Source organism: Aythya ferina (genome assembly GCF_964211825.1).
Source record: "Aythya ferina genome assembly, chromosome: 4".
NCBI classification, from domain to species: domain Eukaryota; kingdom Metazoa; phylum Chordata; class Aves; order Anseriformes; family Anatidae; genus Aythya; species Aythya ferina.
In genome coordinates, this window is record NC_140300.1 from 62,264,068 (window position 1) to 62,290,484 (window position 26,417).

General features: G+C 44.4%; 1 protein-coding gene and 2 long non-coding RNA genes across 10 annotated transcripts in view; 2 read left to right on the plus strand and 1 right to left on the minus strand.

The window, feature by feature from the left end:
- The window catches only part of SLC4A4 (solute carrier family 4 member 4), a 224,422-nt gene extending 215,309 nt beyond the window's left edge, over window positions 1-9,113 (plus strand). For all 3 annotated transcript variants that reach the window (XM_084519333.1, XM_084519335.1, XM_084519334.1), the window contains exons 24-26: window positions 1,521-1,617; window positions 4,059-4,138; window positions 5,065-9,113. In XM_084519333.1, coding sequence (XP_084375459.1) covers window positions 1,521-1,617; window positions 4,059-4,102 — 141 coding nt within the window. In that variant the 3' untranslated portion in view covers window positions 4,103-4,138; window positions 5,065-9,113. The remainder of the gene's footprint in view (window positions 1-1,520; window positions 1,618-4,058; window positions 4,139-5,064) is intronic.
- Window positions 1-26,417, minus strand: part of LOC311436832 — a 105,349-nt gene that overhangs the window by 73,713 nt on the left and 5,219 nt on the right. For all 6 annotated transcript variants that reach the window (XR_014693106.1, XR_014693107.1, XR_014693108.1 and 3 more), the window contains exons 3-4: window positions 9,602-9,636; window positions 5,043-5,136 (exon numbers count right to left, since the gene is read on the minus strand). This is a non-coding gene — a long non-coding RNA (uncharacterized lncRNA). The remainder of the gene's footprint in view (window positions 1-5,042; window positions 5,137-9,601; window positions 9,637-26,417) is intronic.
- LOC311436831 overlaps window positions 12,638-26,417 on the plus strand; it is a 28,985-nt gene continuing 15,205 nt past the window's right edge. Inside the window, exons 1-2 of the long non-coding RNA XR_014693105.1 lie at window positions 12,638-13,121; window positions 13,284-13,383. This is a non-coding gene — a long non-coding RNA (uncharacterized lncRNA). The remainder of the gene's footprint in view (window positions 13,122-13,283; window positions 13,384-26,417) is intronic.

A 26,417-nucleotide genomic window follows, 5' to 3' on the forward strand; every position in this document is an offset into this window, starting at 1 on the left:
AAGAGCCAAAAATGATGTGTAATAGCCTCTTCTCTCCTTTGGGGCATTTTTGCCAACCACAGGCACTTTCTTTGTCTCTTTGCTCATTTTACACAGTCAAGTATAAAGCAGACTCCAAGCACCAGCACTGTCTTTCTACAGGTCTTTTATATCAAAAACATGTACCAAACTGTAACTATACCAACCCAGAGATATGCTGGAAAGATTACCTAGCTCTTATGCTCATTTACAGCACAGCTCCAAACGGATGGGGATTTGGGATGGCTTTATTGCCTCTGTGGGTCTTCTGCTGAATCTTTTCTTTATTTGAGCTATGCTTATCCCTAGGCTGTTTAGAAACAAACAAACAAAAAAACAAACCACACTTGTGAGGAAACATTTTCCTATTAATTATACAATATTGCACTGGATGTCTGTAGCATTAAAAAAAATAATAATAATAATCCAGGGAGAAAGCTTAGAGATTCTCTGGCTTCTGTAATGTTCTCCCACCCTGACTTTAGGTCTTCTTTCCTCCAGTGCAGTGTTACGCTCCGTGCTCTGTCTGGTTCTCTCCAGGAACAGAGATATGTTAACATTTCTGGCATGTATCACCTTTATTTCTTTGCCAAGTTAAGCAGTATCAGCCTCTCTTTGGTTACGAGACATTATTTAAAAAACAAACCAAAACAGCCCAGTAATTCAGAGTACCTTCTAAGCACAAGCAGGTGCATTATTGAAGGCAGTGGGGCATAATCATGGAACTCCAGGGGACCCTGTGGTTATGGTGTGCTGATGGTTTGAGCAAAACCTTGCTAAATTTAGCAGAAGGGTGTCCTGGAGAACAACTGGCTAATGTGCACCATTTTTTCTATGCTTGTAACTTGACCGGTTTGCCCTATCTCCTGTGTGGCTGGGATTATGTGAATTTTTAAAAGGACCCTGGATCTGATAAAGAAATCTTACTGTAAATACAGGTGTAACTGAGACTGGGTCTGACTTGACTTAAGTAAAGAGGATTTGAAACAACACAGCTTAAGGAACCTCTGCCATATCCTGTCTGGCACTCTTCCTGAGAGAGCAGTTTGGAATGGAAAAAAATTACAGAAAGTCCGGCTGTAATTTACAGAAATCACAGCAAGATAAAACTCTATGATGAGATTTCACAGAAGCCAGTGCCCTGTCATTTCTGCCTAGAAATGCATTTTAATCTGTATTTCCTGCAGCCAACTCCAGCCTGTATTGGATGGTTTTCTTACAAACTGGTTGCAAAGGAGCTGGTGAGGTGGGGAAAGGTGAAGATAACACTTAGATAACATTACTCTGTTTTATGTCCATAGTTTGAAGGAAGAGGGAAAATGGGGTGGAATAGGGAGCCAGTGAAAACGAGCAGATCACTTGGCTGGAGAATTCCTTTTTTTCCCCCGTTTTTCCTCCTTTCTCATTCCTACAGAAACAATATGAAGGATAATTTTAATTTGTGGGAGACAGTAAGAGAGCAGTGGAAATTTTCTAAGACCTTTTACACGTTTCTTTCACAGTCTGACTGCCCCTACACAGAAAAAGTCCCAAGTATTAAAATACCAATGGACATCATGGAGCAGGAACCTTTCCTAAGTGATAGCAAACCTGCCGACAGTGAGTAGAACTAACCTCTTGCATGCCTGCGTGACTCTGACTTGCAGTATGAAAAAATACAGAGAATTAAAAAAACAACCAACCAAAAACCTTTTCTATTACTTCCAAAGTATTTTTTTTTTCTTTCTGAATTTCCAGGCCTCTGGTTTTGGCTTTGTTTTTCTGTGTTCTTTGTTCTTTACAAAATGTTATGTTGTTCATTCTGGTGCCTCTAGCTTAAGTGCTGTTGTCCAGCTACTAACACGTCTCTTGGTAACCTCTTCTCTCCTCTCTTTAACTCCCCCATCCACTCAGTCCATTTCCGACCTTTGCCATTTTGTGTTACCTTTGCTGATGGTTTGCATTTATTTTTTCTCTGAGCCTAGTGTTCTGGATTTGCAGCATGTCTAAACTGCATCGCTGTCTCATTACAGTTTATTTCCTTAGGTTCCAAGCAATTGCAAAACTCAGCACTTTAAAAGAATAATTAAGCGAGTCCTTGATCTGCATTATGCGTTAAGCAGACAAGGCAGTGATCACGTGGCCGGCCATTAACGTATTTCCCTTCTTCGGTGATTTGCTTTTGTGCTATTGCTTCTATTTAATTACCTGCCTTAGTATCCATGGTTGATTATTATAATCTTCATTTTCATTTTCACTTCTCATATTTTAGTCCTTTAAGTGAGGAATTGGAAATAACCGACTTCAGCTTTTTTGCCTTTGCACTGACCTCTGAAAATACTGCGAGCAATGGGTTCAATCTTGAGATAAATATGCTGTTTTGTCATGAGGTAGGAGTGGAGAAACAAGAATGATAGTCATGTATCAGTGCTGGTGATAAGATTTCTAGGAATAAGACCTAGAAACACAGGTCTGTAGATCCCTTAATTACCATTTGTGTTTAGGAGTTGGTACCTAACTACCTTCGGTTTTGGTGGCATTTGGCAATCCCAAGCGGTGAATTGTGGTTTTAGATAAAGAACACTTAGAGATTAACATTCTAAAATGAAGCCAAAGAGAAAGATGATTCCTTTACTATTTTCATATTCTGTGTGTTTTACTGACAAGTAAAAGAAAAGGACAGAGAACAACCTTGAACCAAACAGATCCTCCTCTTTTTTCTGTGTAAATGCCTTGGTGCGCTAAAACCAAATTACATCCTAAATGTTGTTACACAGGATCTTAAGATCAGGTACACTGTTTTCAGCATCATTAAGGCTGAAATAATTAAGGAAGAGTTAATACTTCTGCAACAAACCTGTTCGTTGGAATGCCCTTTGAGACAATAAAGGGTAACACACCCGTGTGCCGAGCAGCAGTTAGTTTATGTATTTGTATATTTTAATGATTGGGAAATCAATTTGCTGGGTTTTATTTAGAAACAATGCAAAAAAATAAATTCAGGCCCTTGTACTAGAAAAAGTAGCTGGAATCCATCAACACCATGGTATCACCCTAGAATATAACTGTGCTCTGAGACTCAAAGAATATTACTAATACTACTAATAACATTCAGTACTTGAGCATATTTTGCATGTTCAGAGTGCTTGACAAACACTTAATTTACCCTTCAACCACTAAGGCAGAGAAGTGGATTCCAACTGTTTCTCAATCCAAACACGAAATTCATTTTTTACTCCTTAGCTTCCCTTCAGCAATAGCAAGAATAGGATTATTATTAAAAAAGAGTACACTTCACCACGCTGGTCAGGAAAGGAAAGTGATTGCAGGCAACAAGCCACCTATTTTCTCGCAAGGAGTTTGGATGCCACAGTGAGGAGCGCAGGGTAACTAAAGACGTAGATGAAAGGTAAGTATCAAGATGTAAAGGTGCTGAAACGAGGCCAAGAAACGGAGTAATTTTCCTGAGATGGAATCTGGGAATTTCCCAACTCGGCATTGCGCACCCAGGCCCTGCTTGAGGGATTCCCAACCTCTTTTTTTGTTAGGCTGCTCCGAGCACTGCAGAGGGCACGGAAACTCTCCTGCCCATCCTGGGCTGAGGCTGGCTCTGTGGGGAAGCGCACCCCAGCCAGAAACCCTTCACCAGGCTACAGTGCAGGCCTGGTAAATACAAAGCAGGTTTTCCTGCAGTCTGTTTTTTCAGAGTGACACAGCTGCCTCTTGTGTGGCAGATGGGTGACTGCTCGTGATTGTACAACTGCCTATGTAGTTGTGTGTCTGCATGTGCAAAGGCATGCTGCTGAATGCAGCTCGCAAGGCAGTCTTTGGAAGTGAGCCTCTTGGCTGTGTTGGCAGTTCAAGGGCTTGTATCTTGGAGGAGAGACTTATTTTTTTTTATTTTTATTTAGAAGCTGTGAAATTTATATGGCAGGAAGTCAGCAGTAAAAAGCACTGCAAAATACATGAGAGTTTACTGGACAAACTGAGGCTGGGCTTAAGAAAATATAAATGCTGCATACAATGACAAAAAACGATTTTCTTTCTTTCCTCCCTGACAGGAGAAAAATCACCAACATTCCTTGAACGCCATACGTCGTGCTGATAAAATTCCTTTTTTTCAGTCACACACCATGCCAAGGTAAGCAGCCTTAAAATGCAGTTTATAATATTTCCTCAAAAACATCTCAGCTATGCTCAAGCGTACTGAAATTAAATAAGGCAAAGCTCCCATCCCCCTATAGGAAACTCTTAAAAAGCACTTTGAGAGTTCATAACATACAGTTTCCACATCCTAAGTTTATTACAAGCATGGCCTTACTGTGTGGAGACAGTGGAGAGTCTGCAGGAGACATAAGTGCACCACTGACCTTGCTTCAAGCCCAACTGCGGTACCAATGCCTGTTTTGGTGACTAAACCAGAAAAAAAGTTGTGGAACAACTGTGAGAAGTCTAGAAAACATGTCTACAGGGGAAAAATTAAATGAATTGGGATTGTTTAAACTTCAGTATATGAAAATTCATACAGGCAGTTCATGATTTTTGCCACAAGTTGTGTGAAGCACAACTGCTAGATATTTGGAGCTCCTCAGTCAATAAAATCAGAGGTTTTAACCCCCCAACAGAAGTAGTGTTTGGCCCAATTCATTAAAATAATTTTACGTGATGCACAGGCCTAATGAAGAGTAAAGGTACATAGGACAGCTGTATATCACCACTGCCTATTTATCTGATACCTGTATGCTGTCAATTTCAGACAGCTATATTGTACTTGTGTGTGCTAATGAAAGGAACCTGATCCTTGGTACTGGGAGTTGGGCATTTGTTCCACTTCCAGATGTGACACTGTGTGCCTTGTCCAGTCAGAACCAGGATCAGCAGCTTTCCCAGTGTATGCTAGTTGCCACTCTGTCTTGCTTATAAAATGCCATCTTTCTCTTGGAGTTGATCCCTCAGAAGGTGTATTTTTTCCAAGAGGCGGTAGCTGAGCACTGTAGAATGCATTAAGAATCACTAAAAAGCAAAAAACTAGTCCATGTGCTTACCTTTCCTTCTTTTTCTTCGCAGCCCTCCACGAACTCCAGTAAAAGTTGTGCCTCAAATTAGAATAGAACTTGAGCCTGAAGACAATGGTTATTTCTGGAGGAGCAAGGGAACAGAAACTACTTTGTAATTTGTCTGTCTGTTAAATCTTATATGGAATTTATTTTGTCACTAGCCAAATATTAAAATGCTCTCTGCTTCCCACCCGCATAGGTAGACAAGACATCCTGCGCTTCCCCCTCCGCCTTTCCACCCTGCAGATTTCCTTTTATTCCTCCTCACCCAGTTTTTCCACTCTGACCAAGACTTGTTTTTGCCTTCTCTGTCACACGCACGCATCTCTCTCATTTTCTAGCAGAGGGCAGAATTATTAAGGATATAATATAATACCTTTGTGAAATGTCAGAGGAACTGGCATTACTTTAGTTGTGAATCAGTGTTCGTTTGTTTCTTTGTTGTCTGGCAGAACAAAACTGACCTCCAGGCTAATTCAATGTCTTTATTACACTGCTCTAAGATGCTGGAAAGTGCTGCTAATACTAACTTGCTCTTAAAGCCTGTACTTGTAGTAACACAAGAAGGAAAACTAAAAGGTACTTCACTCCCAGCACAGACAAACTATTGCCATCGTTGTAGCATGTGTTTTGAAATGTCCCTTTCCTATGCAATTTTTTTTTTTTAAAGAACACTTTAATGGACTTAATCCGTCAGGTACATTGAAGAGTGTTATTTTCCTAGATTATTTTGTTTAAATTATGGGGGCCTAACCTATGACTTTTTTTTGTCAATTTTTTTAACCTTTTTTTAATTACTGTAAAGAAAAATGAATTTTTCCTGCAGCAGGAAACATATAGTTTTGAGTAGTTCTACCTCTTATTTCTAGATGCCAGGCTTTCTGTAAAAATGTATTGTACCATATATAATGTGATTTTTACAAAAAAAGGAAAAAAAAATACACAATCTCCAGGACATGGCATAGGGCTGGATCAGTTTTATTAACACCTTCTACTCTGAAGCATCTGTTTTACTTAGGGTTATTTTATTTTTTAATAAATAATCTAACTTTACTATGAAGGAGACAGGATGTAACTCAAATATCTTGTGATCTAGGAAGACTCTTAAGTTTAATGGTGGTGAGTAAAATACTGACCGGTTAACAGTGTCAGTGGACAGATGCTGATTGTATTCATTTTGTTGATTTCCTGTGCAGTATTGTTAGAATTATTTCATTTAAAACATCTGTGTGTGCACGTGTGTCTATGTGTGCAAATGAAAACACCCTGCGTGCAGTTTAGACACGATGATGGAGCAACTTAGGAGAAAGCTGAAGGTAACTTCTGGGGATATTTATCCCCACACCCATATTCAGGAGGCTTACGAAGATCTACATCCTCCTTGTGGATTGGCAGCACCCCAAATCTATTGACCATCATGTAGAGAATTTACCCTCAAGCTTGACTGCTCAGCATTCCCCTAGGTAGATTGATCCATCCATACACGGTGATGAACCACTAACAAACTGGCCGGGCACAGTTACATGCAGGCTTTTGGTTTTAAACCAAGCAAGCATCCCCTTGCATCAGGTAACTTTCTCTGTAGCGTGTACACAATGAACTTGTGTATGAATATAAACATGCATTTGGGAAACTGGGCTTCACCAGTGGTATTTTAAGTGTGAAGATTACATGGGATGTGCTGGAAAGGGTTTATTTAATTAATAAGTAAGTAAGACAAAAGAAAAAAAAAAAAAAAAAAAAAGAGCCCAGCTGTAAACGCTAATTCCCAAGGGGTAAAAATCACCTCTCCCCCCGAGGATGGGCACATTGCTTGCATGCAAGAAGTGCCCTTGCTTGCAGCAGGTATGAGATCAGGGGTCCCCACGCCCAGAAGGCAGCAGCCTGGCAGGCCCTCACTGGTACTCGCCGCTCCCTGCATGCGGCACATTTGGGGATTAAGCAGGAAGGGGAGCAGCTTCCCATCATCGGGGGGAAGGGGGAGAGTTTCCGTAAGAGCCCCCACCATCAAGCATTAAAAAAATGCACTTGCAGAAACTGCTTTGTAATGCCTAACGTAGTTTTGTTTCTTTTATTTCTAATGTAGTAAAAATACTAAATATAAAAGTAGCACTTAATGGCCTCCATACCTGTTGTAAAGAAACCAAAGTCCGTGCTGATTAAGGAAACAAAATTGTATCGTGGTGCTGACAGACCTTAAATGCCAAATTTTAGTATCTACAAACTAGTAACAGCCAGATCACCGATCAGACCTGCAGAATAGGGCTGTGCTTTTCTTTCCCAGATCTGGTTAAATGATGCATTGATACAGACCATAATAGCTGTTAGCCTGACCTTGTGCAAATGCTCTTTGCTGCACAAAACCGATGGAGTTGCAGAGGAGTTGGCACAGCACGCGCACGTGCACACACCTATGTACATTCCCCAGTTTGTTATCAAGGAATCTAAATCTCTGCTCACCTAAATTTTTTGTTTACTGTAAGAAAGCAGTGCAAGAGGAAGGGAGAGCAGCCGCTCTTCTTTGTTGCCCTGAGAGGTCAGCAAATCTAGCCCAAACCTGCTTCAGGAAGGTTGAGGAGACATCCGAAGTGGCCATAAAAGCAGCCACTTTGTGATCCCTTCTGCTGCCTGCTAGGATTAGCTGGAGGACAGATAACGTGGGAAGTGCAATGCTAACTTAAACGTGTAGAAAATGGTTTTCATTCCTTGGTGAACAGAAGTCACTGACTACCAAAGGGGAAACAGACTCAAGCGTCATGTACGGAGTACATGTGAGTTTTTATGTTTTGCCCAAACGTTTTATTTGTAGAAATCCAAATAAGGAAAGATCAAAATAGAATAATAATAGAAAGATTTCCTTGAGAGAGCACTGACAGAACACCACCCCCTGCCTACGGTATGCTCAAAAGGCAGCATACTGCACACATGCATATACGCACACACACAATGCATATCTTTTCATCTGCTATTACCTGGTGATTTGTCTCCACAAAAATGAGGTCTTCCACTTTTGAACCATGTTAAATGTACTTGAAATGTATTGACTGCTGATCTAGATCTTTTTCTCTCTCTTTTTTTACTTTTTATTTTCTCCAGTCTGAGCTGTCGTACAGAGGGTAGCAATGTTCAAGGGATGGGACAAAGATTTCTGTAGTTTTCCATGTAAAACTTTCCAACAGGAGTGGGAAATTTTTCATTTCCTGCTTCCTGACAACAGCACTTCATTGAAGGCTGTGTGTCCTTTGTTGTTTTTTCCTTTAGAAAAAAATAAACAGACCACAGAGACAGCAAGCTAGAGCTCTGCTGGCACCAAGAGATGGAAGGTAATGAAGAGCAGCCATCTAATAGCATTTGATGGGCTGACATCACCACAAGGAGAATTTTACTGCACTTTGTAGGCCTTGTGCCTATAAAACTAAAACTAATTTTGGTTCAGAATTGGGTGTTTGGAGAGAAAAGCCTGGGTGAGCACCGCCGGCTTCTGGAAAGGCTCCTCTTACAGAAGAGTCCATAAAGAAATGAGCTTCCCAAACCAATTTCTCATAGAAGTCCTACAAAACCAGGTACCAACTCAGGGCTGATATCCTGGAATCACCCAGCAAAACCAAACTGCAGATAGCTTTGTCCCAGCCCCATAAAAACGGTGATTGTCTGCCTCTGTAGCCACTAATTATTTGTCGTCATGGTCGACACATATTTGTACTCATTACTTTTTTTTTTCCTTGGAATCGACATGCACTTTCAGATACTTTTATTATTTTTAATTCTCTTAAGTCTGTATTTGCTTTGGAGGAAAGAATAAAAACTTAGTTTAAAATGAAGTGGATCAAGATGGTGGAACAAAAAGGAAAAAAGCAGAAAACATTTCAATATATTAAAATGATTTTTTCCAGTAATATAAAACATGAAATTCCTTATAACATTATAGTATTTTACAGTTTTATGAAGCTTTCTATTGTGACTTTTATGGAATCAAAAGATGAAGATGATGAGATATTTTAGCATTTATATTTTTCAAAATTAAATGTATACTGAAAATAAAGTAACTTTATGCATTTATGGGAGAGTTGTGGATTTTTTGTATGTATTTATTTGTTGTTACGTACTCCATTTGGTTTGATTGAATCAAGATACCTGGATCGCCGTTGTCATCACCACTACTGCCAAGGCAAAGTGTTTGGCAGGTCCCTGATGGAGGGGATGCTCACAAAGGGACCCTCCAATACACATGTAAAGAAACGTGGTGCCAGTCTTCACAAACCACAAAGGGTTTTAGAACTTACGTCTCTAAAAGTGTGTTTTAATGACAGAAATACTCTCTTGAGATAATTTACTGAATCTCTTGAGAGGGTAAAATGTAACTGTTGTTCACAAATAAGGGTGGAGAGACCATCTCCATCTGAAGCTGGGACTTTAGTTTTCTCTCAGGAGTACCACTTCTCAGGAGATACTGTTGGACCAGCAAAGCAGACTATCTGAATTTCACACAGCCTTCAAAGAGGTTCACAGATACTTCATACAGTCTGGCTTTTTTAATTTGCACTTACCCAGATGATCATTCCCTGCAGGAGTCAGCCTGTTCCTATTAATAAAACAGAGAGGGGAGGGAAGGTAAATACACACTAGGTAGTAACAGAAGAAGGAAGCCAGCTACAAATCCCAGCTCAATATAAGTTTTGTTTGTTTGGGGGGAGTCGTGATGTAGGGGCTCCCCAGGATGTTGGTGTCAGAGCACAGGGAGCCTCTCTGACCCAGGCCCCATGCCGCAGGAGCCTGAGTTGAAACTGGGATTAGGCAACTGGATTGAGAACAGGTCTAGGAACAGGGATGTGCCCCCTCCCATCCCAAAACCCATGATGGGGGTCACCTTGCTGGTGCCAGGTGCTTGGTCCTAGGCAGTGATGGGAAACAGATCTGATGGGCTCCTTTCTAGGGACTGGGGCATCGCCTGCTTCTTCTGCATCCACAAAAATGTAAAACCAGCTAAAAGGTATCACCTGCTGCTTTCATAGAAAGTGCTTTGCCCAGGTTAAGTTAACTTCTGCAATGGTTTCAGGCTAAAGCAGCTTACAGGGCATTGCTGGCACGTTGCCGGGTGATCTACGCAGTGGGGATGTGGCCAGTCTGCTGGGCAAGCATAGGGCTATTGGGGTAATGAGCACAAACAAATTAACCCCCTGCTTAAACACATGTTGTTGCTAGTCTTGCTCTATTCCCTCCTTCAGCCCCCTGATTTCTGCATGCAGCCCCCCAGCCCCAAAGCAGCAGCAGCTCCCAGGCAGAGACAGTGCTCGAGCGTTACCTCTGTGGCCCCTCTTCCTGCAGCACCCCCCTGGGGCTGCTCCTGCCCCATCACTGCCTGGCTTCAGGCATTTGGTGAGGGCTGAATTGCTCTGTTCGTTTTTAGTAAAGCATCCAGGCTGTTAGGATTGAAATCACGGGTTTGGCAAGGCCCATGCCACATATATTGTAGAACAGTGAATAGGTGAATAGTGGAAATGCTGTAGAAACCTCACATTTGGTCCTGTCTCTGCCTGAGAAGGCACCTGAACTGTTTCACCAGGAGGAATATTGAGTCCCCAGAATAAAACCATCCTAGACTGGAAAACCGGCGAGAGCTTCTGCCCTCAGTGCCTGCAGCCACCCTGTCCAGTGTGGCGCAGTGTCAGGATGAGCACTTTAGGACAAGGTGGTTTGCATTGCTTCCACGCAAGCCAACAGCTTTCGTCTGAACAGCCCCCAGCAGTGCAATAGTTACCATCGTGCCACACACCAAGGCAGTCACAATGAAGGCTTCCCTTGCTGCTTTGTTCCCCACAAGGAGTCTGAAATTTGTTGCTGAGTCCCTGTGAATTTTGCACTCCTCCTGCCCGCCAGCTCAGTGCTGGCTCGGTGTTTTGCATCTGCCAGTTGCAGCCATGGGCTTCGTTCTGCTCTGCCACGGCCCAGCCGAGGACATGCTGCCCTCAGCATTACACAGACAAGCTATGAGTGCGTGGTGTTCGGGATCTGATCGTGCCATGGGGCTGCCTTCCCCTCACACGTGTGGGGCTGCCCCGTGCCATGCAGCAGTGCTCACCAGCACGTCCCAATTCACAAAGCTGCGCTCCAGGTGCAGCAGGGAGCAACTGGTATACAAGTGGTAAACCACTATAGAAACCCTCAGCCAATGTTTCAGCAGGCTTTGGTGTGAAAAGGGGAGACCCTTCTGCATCCCCTTGCAGCACCCACCTTAGTGGGCTGTAAGATTATCCACCATGAGCCACAGTGTGTGGGAGAGGCAGGGACACCCATAAAACCATGAAGAAAATGAACCGTCTGTCAGGCAGCAGCTTTGTGCCAGAAGCAGTTGCTCGGGTGAGAGCTGTGTTTATGGATTTCCCTGAGCCCTTTTTTAGCCAGGTGTTTATTTATAGCCCAGTGCCCAGCAGCGAGAGCTCCTGCTTCCCGGATTACAACTCATGGAGGCGTTACGCTGCCTGAATCCCATAATCTTTTTACATGGGTTTTTCTCATTATCTGGCAGGCAACGCCATCCCACGACACTGTGATGCGCTCAGCCCCGTGCAGCCCTCCTGGCATTCAGGCACTGCTCACGAAGGTCCCCCTTCAATAAGCACTGACCTCTGTGGGTTTTTTGCATCAGAAGCATGTAGGAGACATTTGATATTGCTCACACACCAGCTGCAGCCATCCAAATGGTCCACAGATAGTCGTAGCTGGAAAGAGGGTGCCTCTGTTTCAGCCCAGGTTGTTCATTTGGGATGAGGGCGTGTGGGTAGGTTACTTGCAGGCAGCATGTGTGAGGTCTGCCTGCGCAGCCACAATCCCCACGCTGCCCTACACAAGGAGCTTTACATCTCCTGGGACACACACAATGGAAATAGGGAGGAACTGAAAAAATCGTGTGTTGCACCAGCTGTGACTGACAGGACATCCCAGTGGCATGCCACACTCATCCCCTGGTCGCAGCAGCACACGAAGATGGCTTTGAGGAAACATTTGACTGCCAGGCGTCCCTGGGAGACCCAAGGAATCACAAAGGCTCCCTGGGACAAGGGAGAGGAATTTTATGGAGCTATCTTGGGCATACAACTCTTGTGGAGCACACATGGAGAGCCCTGGCAGTTTTCCAGGGAGAAGCCTGGGATGTGGCAGCTGCAGGGCACCGAAGTTAGCACTGAGCTAACTTCTTCGTAAGGGACATCTTGCTGATGCCATGATGGCGCTTTGAACAGGATGCAGGTCTCCAATCCTTTTTCCCTTACACACTGCTGTAACATCTGTTATCTGGCAGTCTTGGTTTAGACAGCTCCAAGTTCTTTCCTTTCAATAACCAAGCACCAAAAGCTGTGCATTGTCCGGGATTTTTCTGATTTTGTCAGTGTGGAAAGTACTCTGTGAACGTACAGCAGACCAGGCATTGCAGGACTCACCCAGTCAGCTGCCTCCCCACTGGGGTATAGGATTAGTGCCTGGGGAAATGATTTATTTGTTACAGCTGCTGAAAGCTCTGGGTGTGAGCTGGGTGGGTTGAAATCACCTGTGAACTGATCCCTCCTTTATAAATTGTCACCCACCAGCTGCTAGGCAGAAATTGTAATTTGTGGTGAGGCTGGGGTCTTCCTTCTCTTTGAGTCAGTGGTGTTATAGCAAGGATGCAGTTGGCCTTAAGAACAAACTCTTGCCTTAATTGCTGGAGAAATTAGTCATTAGGAAAGCAAACAGCTTCTCAGCAGTTCTGAGAGTCAGTAGCACAGAGAACAGATAAAACTAATACTTTCCAAACCACCGCAACCTTCCTTTAATGCTTTTATGGATCTAATCTTTTAAATTGATTTTAAAGAAAACAGACAAAAGTTCTTAGCCCTAGCCCTGACCTGTTAAGCTTTGCCTACCGGCCAGCACGGATGACTAAGTTGTAATCTGCTAAAGCAGCAGTGTGTACGAAGGGACGAGCCTTCAGCAGGAGTGGTGGAAGGCTGCCACCAGCAGCCCCAGTGACTAATGTGCAAACTGGGCAAAGCTTCCTTCTGTACTTGGTTAACCCCTTCTCTTCAGAAACAAGTGAGTATTGTTCTCCCAAAATCTTATGTTCCCGACAGGGAAATTTTAAAAAAAATAAGTAAAAATTGCCTTATGTTCCCAGAACAGCCCAAAAGGCTCAGTGATGCCACATGTTGACTGTAACAAGATTTGATTTAAATTATTTTTTTTCCTGATTTTTAGGGAAAAACACCCTGCCTTTTGTAGATTAACTGATGCTAATGCTACACCCCTTCTGTGGGAGCTAAGGATCTCACTTGGATGGACTGCAATCATCAAAAAGGTAAATCTTGGTACTTTGTTACTTAATGCTGGCATCAGATGCCCAGTCCCCAGGCAGCTTACCCTGCCCCTCAGCCCCTGTAGGATGGATGTAAATTTGTTTGCTCTCCCCGTGGGCCTGCAGTACCCTCCGTGCTGCAGCCAAGCACGTGGCCAGGGTCCCACAGGCTGCCTGGTAGTGGGGCCTGGGTGTTCCTATCAGAGAAATTTGGCCATGGTGGCTTTGTGTGACCCATTAGCACAGTAGGTTTGTTTTTTTTTTTAGTGCCGTGAGCAATTTATGGTATGCTCTTCCTATTGCAACTCCGCTTTTTCCCTAGTTCAGTGCTATTAGTAATGTTATTCATACCATGATACTGCTCCTGCGATGAATTACAGCTTAATTATTTCTGTAAAAGCAGTGCAATTAGCATGAATAGCCCTTTTACGGCTCAAGATTGTTTGGCTTATCAAGTAAAGGAACAATTTCAGATTAGGATGGTGCCTGCTCCTCCCCGCTTGGCGTTTTGTCATTAAAAACTTTCGTAACTACAGTCATGACGATGCAAATCCCCCTGTGCCTGCTGGGTGCCTCTTACTTTTTGAGCAGATGTGTCAGTGTGCGAGAGAGCCCCGTTCTAGGAGTTACGTTCCTCATGAGTAGTGTGGTTTGCAGTTACCATTTCCCAGTTTGTTTGCGGTGTTTTTTAGAAGTGCCTCCCTTGGGCCAAGATGGGTATCAGCACAATGTGTATCGGCGACCTCTTTTGAAGGTGCAGGTTCAGTTTGAAGATCAGTGGTTGGGAACGGTGCCTCCCTTGCAGAAGTAATTGGGTTTGTTTTCCTGCCTTTAGTATGTTAACTGTGCCTTTGCCACAGCTCTTTCTGCCTCTGACTTTGCGAGCTACCTTGCTGAGAGGTGCTGAAGGTGGCGTACGTTTTGCCAAGCTCACGTGCATGCAGATGTTTTAGTGATGAACAGACAGATGTGCCAGTAAGGGCTGCTTTGAGCAGCAGAAAATTAAAAAGTATAAACCAGTGACTTCTTCTTTCAAGTCTATTTAAATTGTTTATAAAGCCACAGAAATAAAAATTGCAGGAGGAGAAGCTGTCTCGTGTCCTTTGCAGCAGATGATGGCTGTTGTGACACTAAGGGTGCAAGGAAGGAGACCCAAAATGGGGTAAAAAGTGGGTCCTCTGGGCAGGAGAGGCACCAGGAGGCAGCAAAGGGGCCTGTGCCCAGTGCTGTGCCAGGTACTGCCACCACTGGGGCTCCCTAGGCCACTTTATACCCCCAAATCCATAACCAGGCATTTGCCTCCCTCGTGTGGCCCATTTGTGAGAGTTGCTCTTGTAGCCATTGCACAACAAAATGTTTCCATGTTTGTACCAGGCAAAAAAAAAAACAAAAACCTAAAACTAAACACCCCAATTCACAGCAGAAAATGAAAGTGTTTTCTGCTCTCTTTGGCAAAGGGACAAGCACTAACATCTCGGGGGGGGTTTGCTCGCCAAGTAAATACTCTCGGTTTGCATAAACCCAGAGCCCTCATTTTGTGGAAGAAGGAGCTGCCAGCAGTCCCTGTGCTGTTACTGGATGTACTGACCATTCCAGGGTTTCTCAGAAGTCAAGCGGTTTTAATAAAGAAGGGTGTCTTGTGGTTTTTTAATAGCAATTCACTTTTTTTTTTTTTTTAAACTTTTCCTTTCCCCTTAAAAGCATGAGCCACTCTTGGCCCTCTTTTTGGAGTGCTCGCTGCTTGACTTGCCCTGCTCGAAGGGAGGAGGCTGCCAGGAGGCAGCAGCGTTCCTGCGAGGTCTCTGATGGCCCCTGCGTAAGCAGTGACGGTTGTGATGGCTTTGCTGTCGTGGGGGAGGTTGCCCTATGCAATGCTGCTGCCTCCCAGGAGCCCTTTCTAGGCGCTTTGCAGCAGGGCTGGGAAACAGCCTGGGTGTTCTGGGGCTGTTGCATGCAAAGATTTCATTTTCCCCGGGTGGTGTGTAGGGGGCTCGGGGGCTTTCCTGACATTTATTCATTGACGCTTTTATTCAGCCAGAATACCTCCTGCGGGCTGTGAAATCTTCCTAGGTAAATGTTTCTTGGCTTGTTGCTGGCGTGGTGCAACCCGTTGTTCCTCCATGCAGAAAGGCAGGTGGAGGCTTCCCAGGTGACCGTGAGCAGCTTTGCAACAGCCCAGGATGGGGAACAGTACTTAATGCCTAATAATCCTGGATAAACCTGATGGCAGGACGGGGCTGTGAGTAACTAAGGCAGGAGAGGGGACTCCTCTGGAAGAGGAATACTTTTCAGTATCCAAATATTGCAGTTGAGCATCCTTGTTGACAGAGTGCTGTCCCTGTGAGCACACGCAGACAGTAACAGTAAAATTAAAGCTGCCTTCATGTGAGGCTCTTCCTCACCTGTTAGGCTGCCGGTGGCAGCAGCTGGTGGATGTGGGCAGAGCGTAAGGGTTTGGTGATCGGATTTGCTGAGGTAATTTCCCACTTGGCCTCGACCTGCCGCCCGAAGATTTCCGTTGTCAGAAGTGTTGTTTTTCTGTTCAGTAGCTCCTGCTGTACCTGTTGTCCTGGGCAAGGGTCAGGTGTTGACTCTGGCAGCTGTACAGCACTCAGGGTATCTCGACTCGGCGAGACACGATCGTACATCAGGGTCATGCAGGTCCCTCCTGCCGGAGAAGTTATTTGAGCTCTCCTTTATCTGGTGGGAGAGATTACGCCACTTAATTAAAAAATTTCCAGTTATCACACGGATCTTGCTTCCAGACTGCACAGGGCACACCTATGGCTTACGAATAGCTACTGGAATTTCTTTTGAGGCAGGGCCAGGCCTTAGCTCAGGTTTTTGCTTGGGCAACAAGAACCGTGCCAGCCAGGCTAATGCTGAAAAAGCTAATTTTCTTCCAAAACTCTGTGGGGCTGAGACTATGGGAGGAAAGGAGGATATCCCACAGGATCCTGGCCCATAAGCGTGCAACCCCAAATGGCAGGATGGGACAGAGGAGCACATTTCTCTTTGCTGGGTGTACAGGGAAGCAAACTTCACGTTCAGGTCCGTAGGCACAGGTCTGTGTGTCGCTGATGCTCGAAGTCAATTTAGCATAAAACATTTAACATGGAAGCCAGGGGATAGCCCTGCTCAATGCGCGATGCTACTAGATCTGGCGATGGCAAGCATGATTAAAGGACATTAAAAGTGCATTTGTGTTTAAAGCCGTGGCTGAAAATGGAAACATGGTAGGCTGTGTGTGCAGGATTGTGGTGTGATAGGGACCAACTTGCCTTTTGAAACAGTTTGGGGGGTTAGAGACTGCTGCTGTGTGCTCACCTAGTCTGCAATTTTGGATTTGTTTGCTTCCATCTTGTAGAAACCTGATGGGAGACAGTATTGTAACGGAAATCAGCGCTTCGCCACGTGTCAAACGAGGGAGAAAGATGTCACAAATGAGCAGGAAAAGCCTCCTGGGTGCACAGTGCAGCTCCTGCTGGGAGCGTGGCTCGGTCCCAAAGCTGGAAAGGTTAACGAGGAGGTACTCATTTGCTCTGAGAGTGACATTTGGCGAGTTGCAAAACACTGTTTTGTGTTCACCTCGGCTACTGTTGCACGTCAGCTGGCTGCAGGCAACGAAACATTTCCCTTGTCACTCAGCTTGCTGGAAAAGCAGTTAGCAGCCCTGGTAAAGCACCGTTTGGCTCAGGGATGGATGTGCAAGGAAGGTCCTGCAAGGTATTTCAGATAAGTGGTCCATTTCTAAAATGAAACTTCATAATGGATGCAATCACTGTAATGGCTTTACACAATCACTTGCCTAATTAGTCCGCAGGGAGGAAGATGCAGCAGAATTAGACTTTTCCATATATAATTAAAGCTAATGGAAGCCCAAACACCAATGCAAATAAACATGCTCTGTATACAGATGCAGAGGGCTGAGCAAAGTGTTGCAGCACAGAGCCTTCTGCCGAGGTAGGCTGTGTTTTCTCACTTGCTTTTTAGCAGCAAAAGATGATGGCATTTTTAATGGACAAGCACAGATGCATAAAGGAGTCTGGTTCTGTGTTGTTTTTTTTTGTCTTTCCCAGTAGAAATCCCCATTGAGTCTGAATCCTGATCCACGGCTACTCTTAACTCTGTCATACTGTGAAGTGCTAAGGTTGTTTTATTCATCTCCCCCAGTGAACGTTTCATGCCCTCCATCTCGAAGGACTGTCTTTAGGTAGCATCTTATTTCTGTGGTAAATGAAGGAGAGCCGCAGAAGCACTGCTCTGTGTGCAGCACAGGTCACGTTGGGCCTCCATCAGCAGAGTGGCTTTTCTGCAGGCTCAGAAGGAGCCATCTCACTTGTAACCACAGAAATAGGGTTTCTCCCCAAAATTCTTGTGCCTCTTGTCATTGACAAGGTGCATTGCTGCATTTAAGGAGTACTACATCAAGCCTCCTCAGTCAAGTTTCCTCTGTGCCTGTCAGCAATGCTTCTATCCTGTGCCACTCCTGAGGAAAGAGCAGCATTTCAAGGGCTAAACACAATCCCTCGTTCCCAGTGCTGGTCTTGCAAATTAGTATCATTTACCTGCAATCCTCGTTTCCCTGAACTGTGGGTTATGGAGCCCAGAGGCTGTTTCCAGATCCACGTGAACGAAAATGCACTGCATGCAGGTGAATTTCTGCAGGTAAACACTATGCAAAGTTCTCAAGGCTGAGAAAATAGAAGCCAAAAGACCCACCTGGCTGCTGTACGAAGATGCATACAGAAACAAGGCATTTGGATTATGGCATTTTGCACTTAGTGAAGCTTCTTGTGGTCCCAGGAGACAGCCAGGACTTGGATTTCTTCACTTTGCTTTCCTTGCATGGTGTATCAGAGCGTACCATGACACTGCTGGTCCCATGGTAACCCTAGTGGTTCAGGACGAGGGACTGGAACAGGTCCATTTTCAGGAGTGAGAATAGCAGACATCTAAATATAATTATGCCCGATTACTGACAGGACTTCAGGTTTCTGAAAGGTCTGTGAGCCAAAAAGATGCAACGTCACAGCAGGAAGTGACACCTACTCCAAAAGTATTTTGATTATTTGCAGTAAAACCCTTGCCAGAAGTTTTGTGGTATTAGTGTAAAAGGATTTGTGATGCAGCCTGGTCCAGGGAGACTCTGGGGTTGTCTTTGTGTTCTCTGCCAGTTTGCTGAGGCTTTCATAATTCCCTTGGGGTACTTCAGTGCGTACTTATCAGCCTCAGAATTGCAATGATAATAAGCACCAATCATTTTTATATCCATCAGCACATTTCCTAGAAACATGCACAAGACAGAAGAAACATTCTTTGCTTATTTATCTTATTTCTCCAATTTTTTCTTGGAAGCACAGAAGGTCACTCTAATCTTCAGCCGTTACCACATGCCTCTTGAGTTTGACAGATACAAATGTGATGCTGAAACTACTGAAGGCTGAGACAAAAGGTTGTTTTGGTTGCAGGGCTGTGGGCGTGATGTCAGCTTGGGCTGCCAGGGCTTAGTGACTCCTTCGAAGGCCCGGCAGGGGTATCAGCTTTCATTGCCCCCTCCTTGTAGCAGCCTCAATTCCATGGAAAGCACTGGGAAAGAAAGGAGTGTAAGCTCAAACTGCTTACTAACACTCCACGGCTGAAACCAACACCTTTTAAGAGCCCATTCATAATTTTTTATGACAACCCTGTCTAGCCAGGACCTAAATGTGTGGTGATTATTGTGATTTGTGCCAAGTATCTTGTGATGAGATCTTGGATACCACCAGGAGCAAGAAGCTGAAGTAGAAATTTATCTATGTATAGTGATGTATGATAGAGGTAAAAGATTTTGCCAGCAGTACAAAGTATATGAATTAGATTTAAGTCTTTCATCCGCAACTGAAGTGGTAAAAACAGCTGTTATCTTTTCTGGAAAACAAATGCAAAAAGCACTACAAAACATAAATGAACGTGGTGACAAGTAGGTTGAACAGATGTCTCAATGTCAAGTTTTTGCTGCTGTAATGCAACAGGGTGAAATCCCAGGTTAGAGATACTGGCCAGGTGCTGCCACACTTCCCAAGCGTATTTTACAACCGAGTACTGATGCTTTTATAAGGGTTATTTATTCCCCTGATGAACTAACACGTTCCTCGATCACAAAAGGAAGTTATCATACTTCTTTCCTTGAAGATAATAATGAAACATTACTGCATGCATCCTTTAGGGGATGAGGCTCCTTCCCTGCTGTGACAAGCCCAAGGTGCCGCTGCTGCTGGTCTGTAGGATTTTGGACACAGGCTCAGGTGTGACATTTGGTGCCCGTCCCCGTGGTCAGGTTTGGGGAGCACACAAGGCAGTGTTGGAGTGTGGCCCCACTCTATTTCCAGCAGGATTTCAAGGTCTTGGCTACCCAAAAGCCAGCACGTGTGTAGGCTGTGGGCAGCAGAGGGCAGCTGTGCAGTCCCACACCAGGCTCTGCAGGCTGTTTGCTATGCAGGAATTGTGCTCAGGCACCAAGTGACAAGCCTGCACTTCGTTGCAATGGAGACCATACAAACACAAAATAAAAACAGTCCTTGTGCTACTGAGCATTTGCCTTCTGCATATGATGCTGCCAAGAGATGGGGAAGGGAGCAGTTGCACTCTCTTCTGTTCCAGCAAAAGACCCGGTGATGCCCAGGGGAAGGGAGGAATGAATGCTGTGTTGAAATATCGAGGAACGCATTTTGGCCTTCAGTGTCCTAAATGACGTAGAGTAATGCCACCCCAACCAACAAGTAGATGTCCCTTATCTGCAACAAAGTAAGAGCAGAGTGCTGTGTGTGTAGCCAGCACCCTCTGATCCTGTGCAAGGCCCTGCAAGCAGGTCAGTAGGAGTTCAGAGTCTCAGTGCTGAGCAAGTCCGAGCACTTGCATTGCGAAGTCCTTCAATAAATTTGCTATCCAAGATAGTCACGGTCAAAGGTGGGAGGCAAAGAATTTTTTTTTTTCTCTGGAAATCTCTTAAGCAGTTATGTCAGCTCTTGAATATCTTCAGGATGCTCTACAGGCTCTAGTGCAGGGAGGGGAACTTCACTCTAAAATAAACTGCATGTAGCAGCCCAGGCGAGCCTGTTCAGGTTGCAGGTAAGTAAAATGCAAGAGTGCTAAAACCAGTTTCTGACATACTGCATGTTGCAGAAGGCAGCAGATGAAGGTATTTAAAATTAACATAACACTTCTGAGCTAAACTAGCTTGGGCACAGAAATAAATGGCTGTCTTTTGTCAGCCTGGGAGGCGATGTTATTTTGAGGGCTTTCGGAGTGATGACTTACACAGGGGAAAGGCAAGGAGGAGGCAGAGGCCCAGAGTGGTGCCAGCAGCCCGTGCAATGCAGAGGTCAGCTCAGCTCAGCTGCGAGGGAGCCTGTTGTGTTGTGGTGTTGCCTAGCGGAGTGGATGCGTGAGTACTGCTAGAGAGAGGGTGGGGGAAAAAAGTCCAGATTAAAACAGACACCTTTGACCAGTGCTTGACAGGTTATCTGTAGAGTTTCCTCCTTACCCACTCATACTGTAAACACTGACACAGAGATTGTCTTCCTGTTTGCTTAACCAGTGCCTAGAAGAGTGTGGATGTAATTCTGAACTGAGTACCGCAGCCATAAAAGTAAGCAGCAGTTGCTTACACAGTTGTAATGTGAGCTGCGCAGAGCCATAGGTTAGCTTTTGGTCCCGAGATCTCTGGAAGTGAACTTTTATTCAGTGACTTCACCCAGTCCTGGTGGCAAATAGTTTCTCCGTTGATCTTATGTGCCCTTTCGTCTGATTAGTTTGTTCCACGGAAGATACGGGAGAAACTCCATTGCATGTGGAGGGCCACAGACTGGATTTTAGTCTCTGTTGGGATGTCGGATACCAACACCAGCCCTGGTTTATATCGCTACTTTCACAGATTTTCTCCCAAGCTTTCATCTTTCCATTTAGTCATCAGCAAAAAATGTAGCACAGAAATCAGCATCTCTGAAAAAAGGCCAAGTGTGAAGAAGCGATTCGAGCCAAACTTTTCTATGCTTATTTCTTTGGAAACGGTCTACGTCATGTATGCCTGAGAGATTCCTGACTCTTCAGCAAAAACCATGAGTAACAATATTTAAAGAGCATCCAGTCATGCTCTCTGAATTATCTCTGAGGCTTAGAAAGACCATACATAGTTATCATAGTCCTCCTGATTTTGGGGAAGCTATTCTGACTCGTACCAGCTGAAAGTCTCAGGCTCTCACTGCAAACTTCAGTAACTGAACTTCAACAACCTTTGCCTTTGCTTATGCAGCCCCTGTGTTTGCATACGCAGTAGTGGCAGCTTGGAGATGAATACTTGTTTTGCAAGAGCCGAAGCCAGGGTGTGCAGGCAGGTTTGTGAAAGCTGTTACATAGGGGTAAGGAACAAAGATCACTTGAAAGTTCTTGTCCTTGTAAATACATTGTCTACTTTGAGAACAGATTAGAATTAAAAGCGTGCAAGCTGTACCCGTGCTAATGACTGACAAATGATGCACTTTGTCATCATGAACCTGATCCCTGAAGATGGATTTTTCAGGGCTCTGCCCTCCTCATGGTGATTCACCCACTGCTTTTTTTTTTTGTTTGTTATCTGATTTTACATGATTTTCCTCACCCATAAATAGCATTTAGTAAGCAGGGGAGGTTCAGCAAAGAAAGAAGACTTGTTCTTGTTTATGTTTTTTTTTCCTGGCCATTTAAGACTTCTCTCCAAATCTGGTATTTCAACATCCCTGTTAGCACAGGCAAGCCAGGCAGAGCAGTGTTTACTCCCTGGTTTCACAGCTCCCGAATCAGGACCAAAGGCAGCATCAGGGTCACAGTTTTCATGATCCACAGCCTGACCCTGCTGAAACCTCTGTCAAGCACGTGAAAGCCTCCTGTGAGATCTGCCAACTGGAAGACAGCATCTAAATGTTGTCCTAAACCCAGCCAAAACCTTGAATACAAAGTGTGGTGGATTCATTCTGGCAGATGTTAAAACACACCCCTCCCTGTGAATTCAGACTGTCCGTCAAGAACAGGTGTGTTTTCAGGTACTTACCTTCGACTTGAGCATTGGAGGAAGGACTGAAACACAGGTACAAACAGATGCTGTAAGCTGCTGATGCCAAATACACAGTCACTTCCCAGCACCCTTCCCGCTGACATTTGTCTCATGTCACGTTTCTGATTGTTCAGACTGAGGCTTCAGGAACTTGCATGTTCATGGGTTTTGTTTATTTGGTTGTACGCTTATGTCCTTGGTAAACTAAGTGAATGTCAGGTCTGGTCTAAGGAAGTGCGAATGTTGTTACAGAGTTTTAATTCAGTATCTCTGACCTACTTTGCAGCTGTGGCATAATTAATTCAGATTATTTATTCTGAGTCACCATGTGTAGAAAAGCCCTTTAGAGAACTAGGCTTCCTCTTAAAGTAGCCCTGCGTGTGTATATATACACCTGCCTTTACTAATTTATCACCAAACAAGCCCAAAGCCAACGAAGGCAGCAAACTTAGCTGCTGGAAATTCCCCAGTTGCTGCATCACGCATGCAGCCTCCTGATTTCCTTTTTCTCAGGAGGGCTGAAATCGCGTTTCAGCGCTCTCGGCTGTTTCCATGAATATGCTTATTATTTAAATTGCGCACACAAGGCCAGAAGTTGTTGTGAGGATGGACATGGATCTCCTTGCACAAACAAAATGCACTCGGCCTCGTGGTTTTCCAGGTGTGAAAGCAGGAGGTGTCAGCTTTAGCCACATGAGTCAGTGTGGTCCAGCTCTTACCTCACTAACATTTTACGTATTAAATGATTGATGCAGGAGGGATTGCAGGGCACTCAAAAATAGCCTCCATGTGATTTTTGACTCTTCGTACCTCTGCACAAACCCACAATATAAGATCTCAACCTCACAAACTCTTGGTGCTGACATCAAGAAACCTGGCCCTAGAAAATTACGAGTAAATGCTGTATTTATGCTTTCTAATTAGCCTTTGCCAATCAACCCAGCTTTCTCAGGAGAGAGGCAAATGCATTTGCAGACAAATGGTTAACAGGATCCCATTCCTCTCTGCTGACCCAGTCATGTGCAAGTTTGAAGCACAGAATAAACAGAAAGGATTTAAAATGCAAAATGACACACGAAGGAATATGGCAGCTGTCACCTTACAGACAAGGGTCCTAGGTGATTTAGGGGTTCACTGAGCTGTTCAGTGTCTCTGAACTCCTTTTGCTGGCCATGGGATGCCTAAATTGGTTAATCACTATTTTGCATGCTCCTGTTTTCCTCACCATCAGTGTTTCAGTGGAAAACTTGTCTGGGCAGGACCATAAGGACTTTGTACGCAAGTTGCATGAAAATGTGTTTGTTTCAGGTAAGGGGGTATTGGCTCTATGCTGTCAATCCTGCGTCCTTTCCAACCAGCAAAGAATGACTCTTTTCTCCAGAAGAAAGATCTTAAAGTTCTTAAAGGCTTTAAGATCTGCTAGATTAGCACCTTGAATTAAGTTCTGCTAGAGGGCTGATGTGTAAGGTTTCATAGGCCAACGAATGCCAGGGATGTGTGTACATCCCAAGATGTCATCAGAGCACACTACACATAATGCCTCAAAGACGAGTGTCTTACTGGATTCAAGGAAGAATTTGGGAATCTGTCTTTTTAAGTTGACCTGAACTCTCTTCCTCAGGAAGGACGTGGGACAGAGGTGCTGGCAGAGATGTGCCCTGCAAGAAAGCCTGGATGTTGGAACCTGCTTCCCATGTTGGGCTGAAAATAGCATGTGTTTGGGGTCTGTCCAAGCAGGCTGTGAAGGCAGCTGCTGGGCTGGGTCTTTGGATGGAGCTGAGGCTCTGCTTCCCCTAACAGCAGAGGCACTACGAGGGCTTTCTGCCAGTGGCTGGCCAGTGAAATGCTGCATGAAGGAACCATTTCCATGTTTCCCTGCTTTTATAATTGTTGTTTTGTTTTGTTGCTTTTTTTTTATGGCTTGTTATGGTATTGGAAGCCTCGTGCAAGCATAATTGACTTAGGTTAACCGTTCTAACTTGGGGAAGCTTTTATGTCCCTCTTTACAGGGACTTCAGGGGATTTGAAATATGTTTGGTTCAAATGCAAAAAAAAACAACCAAATAAACAAAAAAAATCCCTCTCCTAAACAAGGTTCATAAAAACAGAGCTGTCAGCAGGCTTCAAGAGGAAATGTGGCCTTTTCAGCTTTTCAGTACACGCCTCTAATATACTAGTAGAATTTAGCACTGACTGTATGAAGGGTCTCCCTCGCACCCTCCTCTCCTTTTGTTAAGAACAGATGTGTGTCTGCCACCCCGTCTGGTTTCAGCAGAGAAGTTAATTTCTAATACCCCAGCATTTCAAAAAATAAAAATAAAATTTAATCCTCTTGCAAGCACAACCTCAAGGAGAGAGAGAGAGAGAAGCCTATTTTACACAAGCTGAAAATCTACTCGGTAAGACAGGCAATGAGGTCTTGGGTATTTTGTGATGGCATGTAGTGACAGGACCACTGTGTGGGGATATTTCTCTGAAGGAAACAAAAAAAACCTAGGGAGTCTGATATCTGGCACGAGGGACTTGTTCTCAATCTTTCTTCATTTGTTCCTCATCCTTACACTATTTTGGCTATTCACAGTCGGTCACAATGACAGTATTTTCTCTCTGTGGCAAGCGTCCACGATAAACTGAAAGCTTGAGAGATTTCTCACCGCTTTTTAAAACTAAACATCCCACTCGCCTTCGGCACATCTAAGTGAAAGGCTGGCTCTTGCATTATTTTTTCCCAGTGAAGCCAGTTCAGTGACCTTTTTGCCTGCCACTGTAAGGCTAGACTTCGGCCTGTTAAACACTAACTTGTGTTGCAAGAAATGACTGCAGAATGCTGTAGAAAGTCCCCGGCTGGAAGAAAAAGGTGTGTATGTTCAGGCTAGCGTGGTGACAGCTCTGCTCCAGGCAGGAGTCACTGTGCCTGAAGGTACAGATCGCCGTAACCTCAGTGGAGGCTTGCAGTCGTTTCCAGCCTGAAGTCACTTGCTGTGACCCTTGTGTTTTCATTTTTGTTGTCACCTTATCTCCATGGCACTTGCCCTGCGTCCTGGGCAATGCCCAATGCCATGTGGAGAGTGCATGAATGAAGACAATAAGTAGATGAAGATACAGGTCACCAGCACTGCGAGCTGGTCAGGACCAGCTGCATGATTTGGTGGTAGAAGGGTCTGAGGTATTTTAATGGGGCTTGCTATCTTTTGAAAGGTTCCTCTATTTTAGGAGCTGCTTTTGGTGTGCCAGGTATTTTGTCTCTCTAGCAGGATTCCTCCTGAGGTCAGTGTATGGACCATTACAGCCCAGTGTGCTCCATACTTCTGATTAAAAAAAATAAAATAAAATAAAATTTTCTGCCGCACTTAATGACAATATCTTACAGGGATGGGATGGTCAGTTCCCCAAACTCATAATGCTTGAAATGAAATAGTCTTCAAAACAATCTAAAGTCTTACAGGATATGCTGGTAATTGTGCTATCTTCTGTCTTAAACTGGGTTTCTTCCCAGAGGTACTTCTCTGTCACAGAAGCACTTTTGGTGAGTAATTTTTCTTTCTTTTGACTTATGTCCTGCATCTGAAAATTTGGCCTCCTACAAATGGCAGAGAAATCCAATACAGGTGGCGGATGATGCACATCAACTCTGTTCAGATTTCTGCTGTGTTTATGAACAATCACCTGATGACCAGCTGAAAATCATCGCTCTGAAATTTGCTGGAATGGTTCTTGTGATGCAAGGGAAATGCAGACATGAAACAACAGGAGCTGTCAAAGCCTGAACAGAAAAAGTAGGTTTTGTGGGTGAGATCCGCAGAAGAGCTCAGCACAGCACAGGAGATCTCAGCAATGGCTGAGAGGATACTACTGACAGCTACTGATCCTCCAAGTCTTTTCTGGTCAAAGTCTTATCTCTTTTCCATGTCATTTCCATCACAGTCCTTAGGTTAAGCTGTTGGTTCTGGGCCCTGAGGACTGTCTT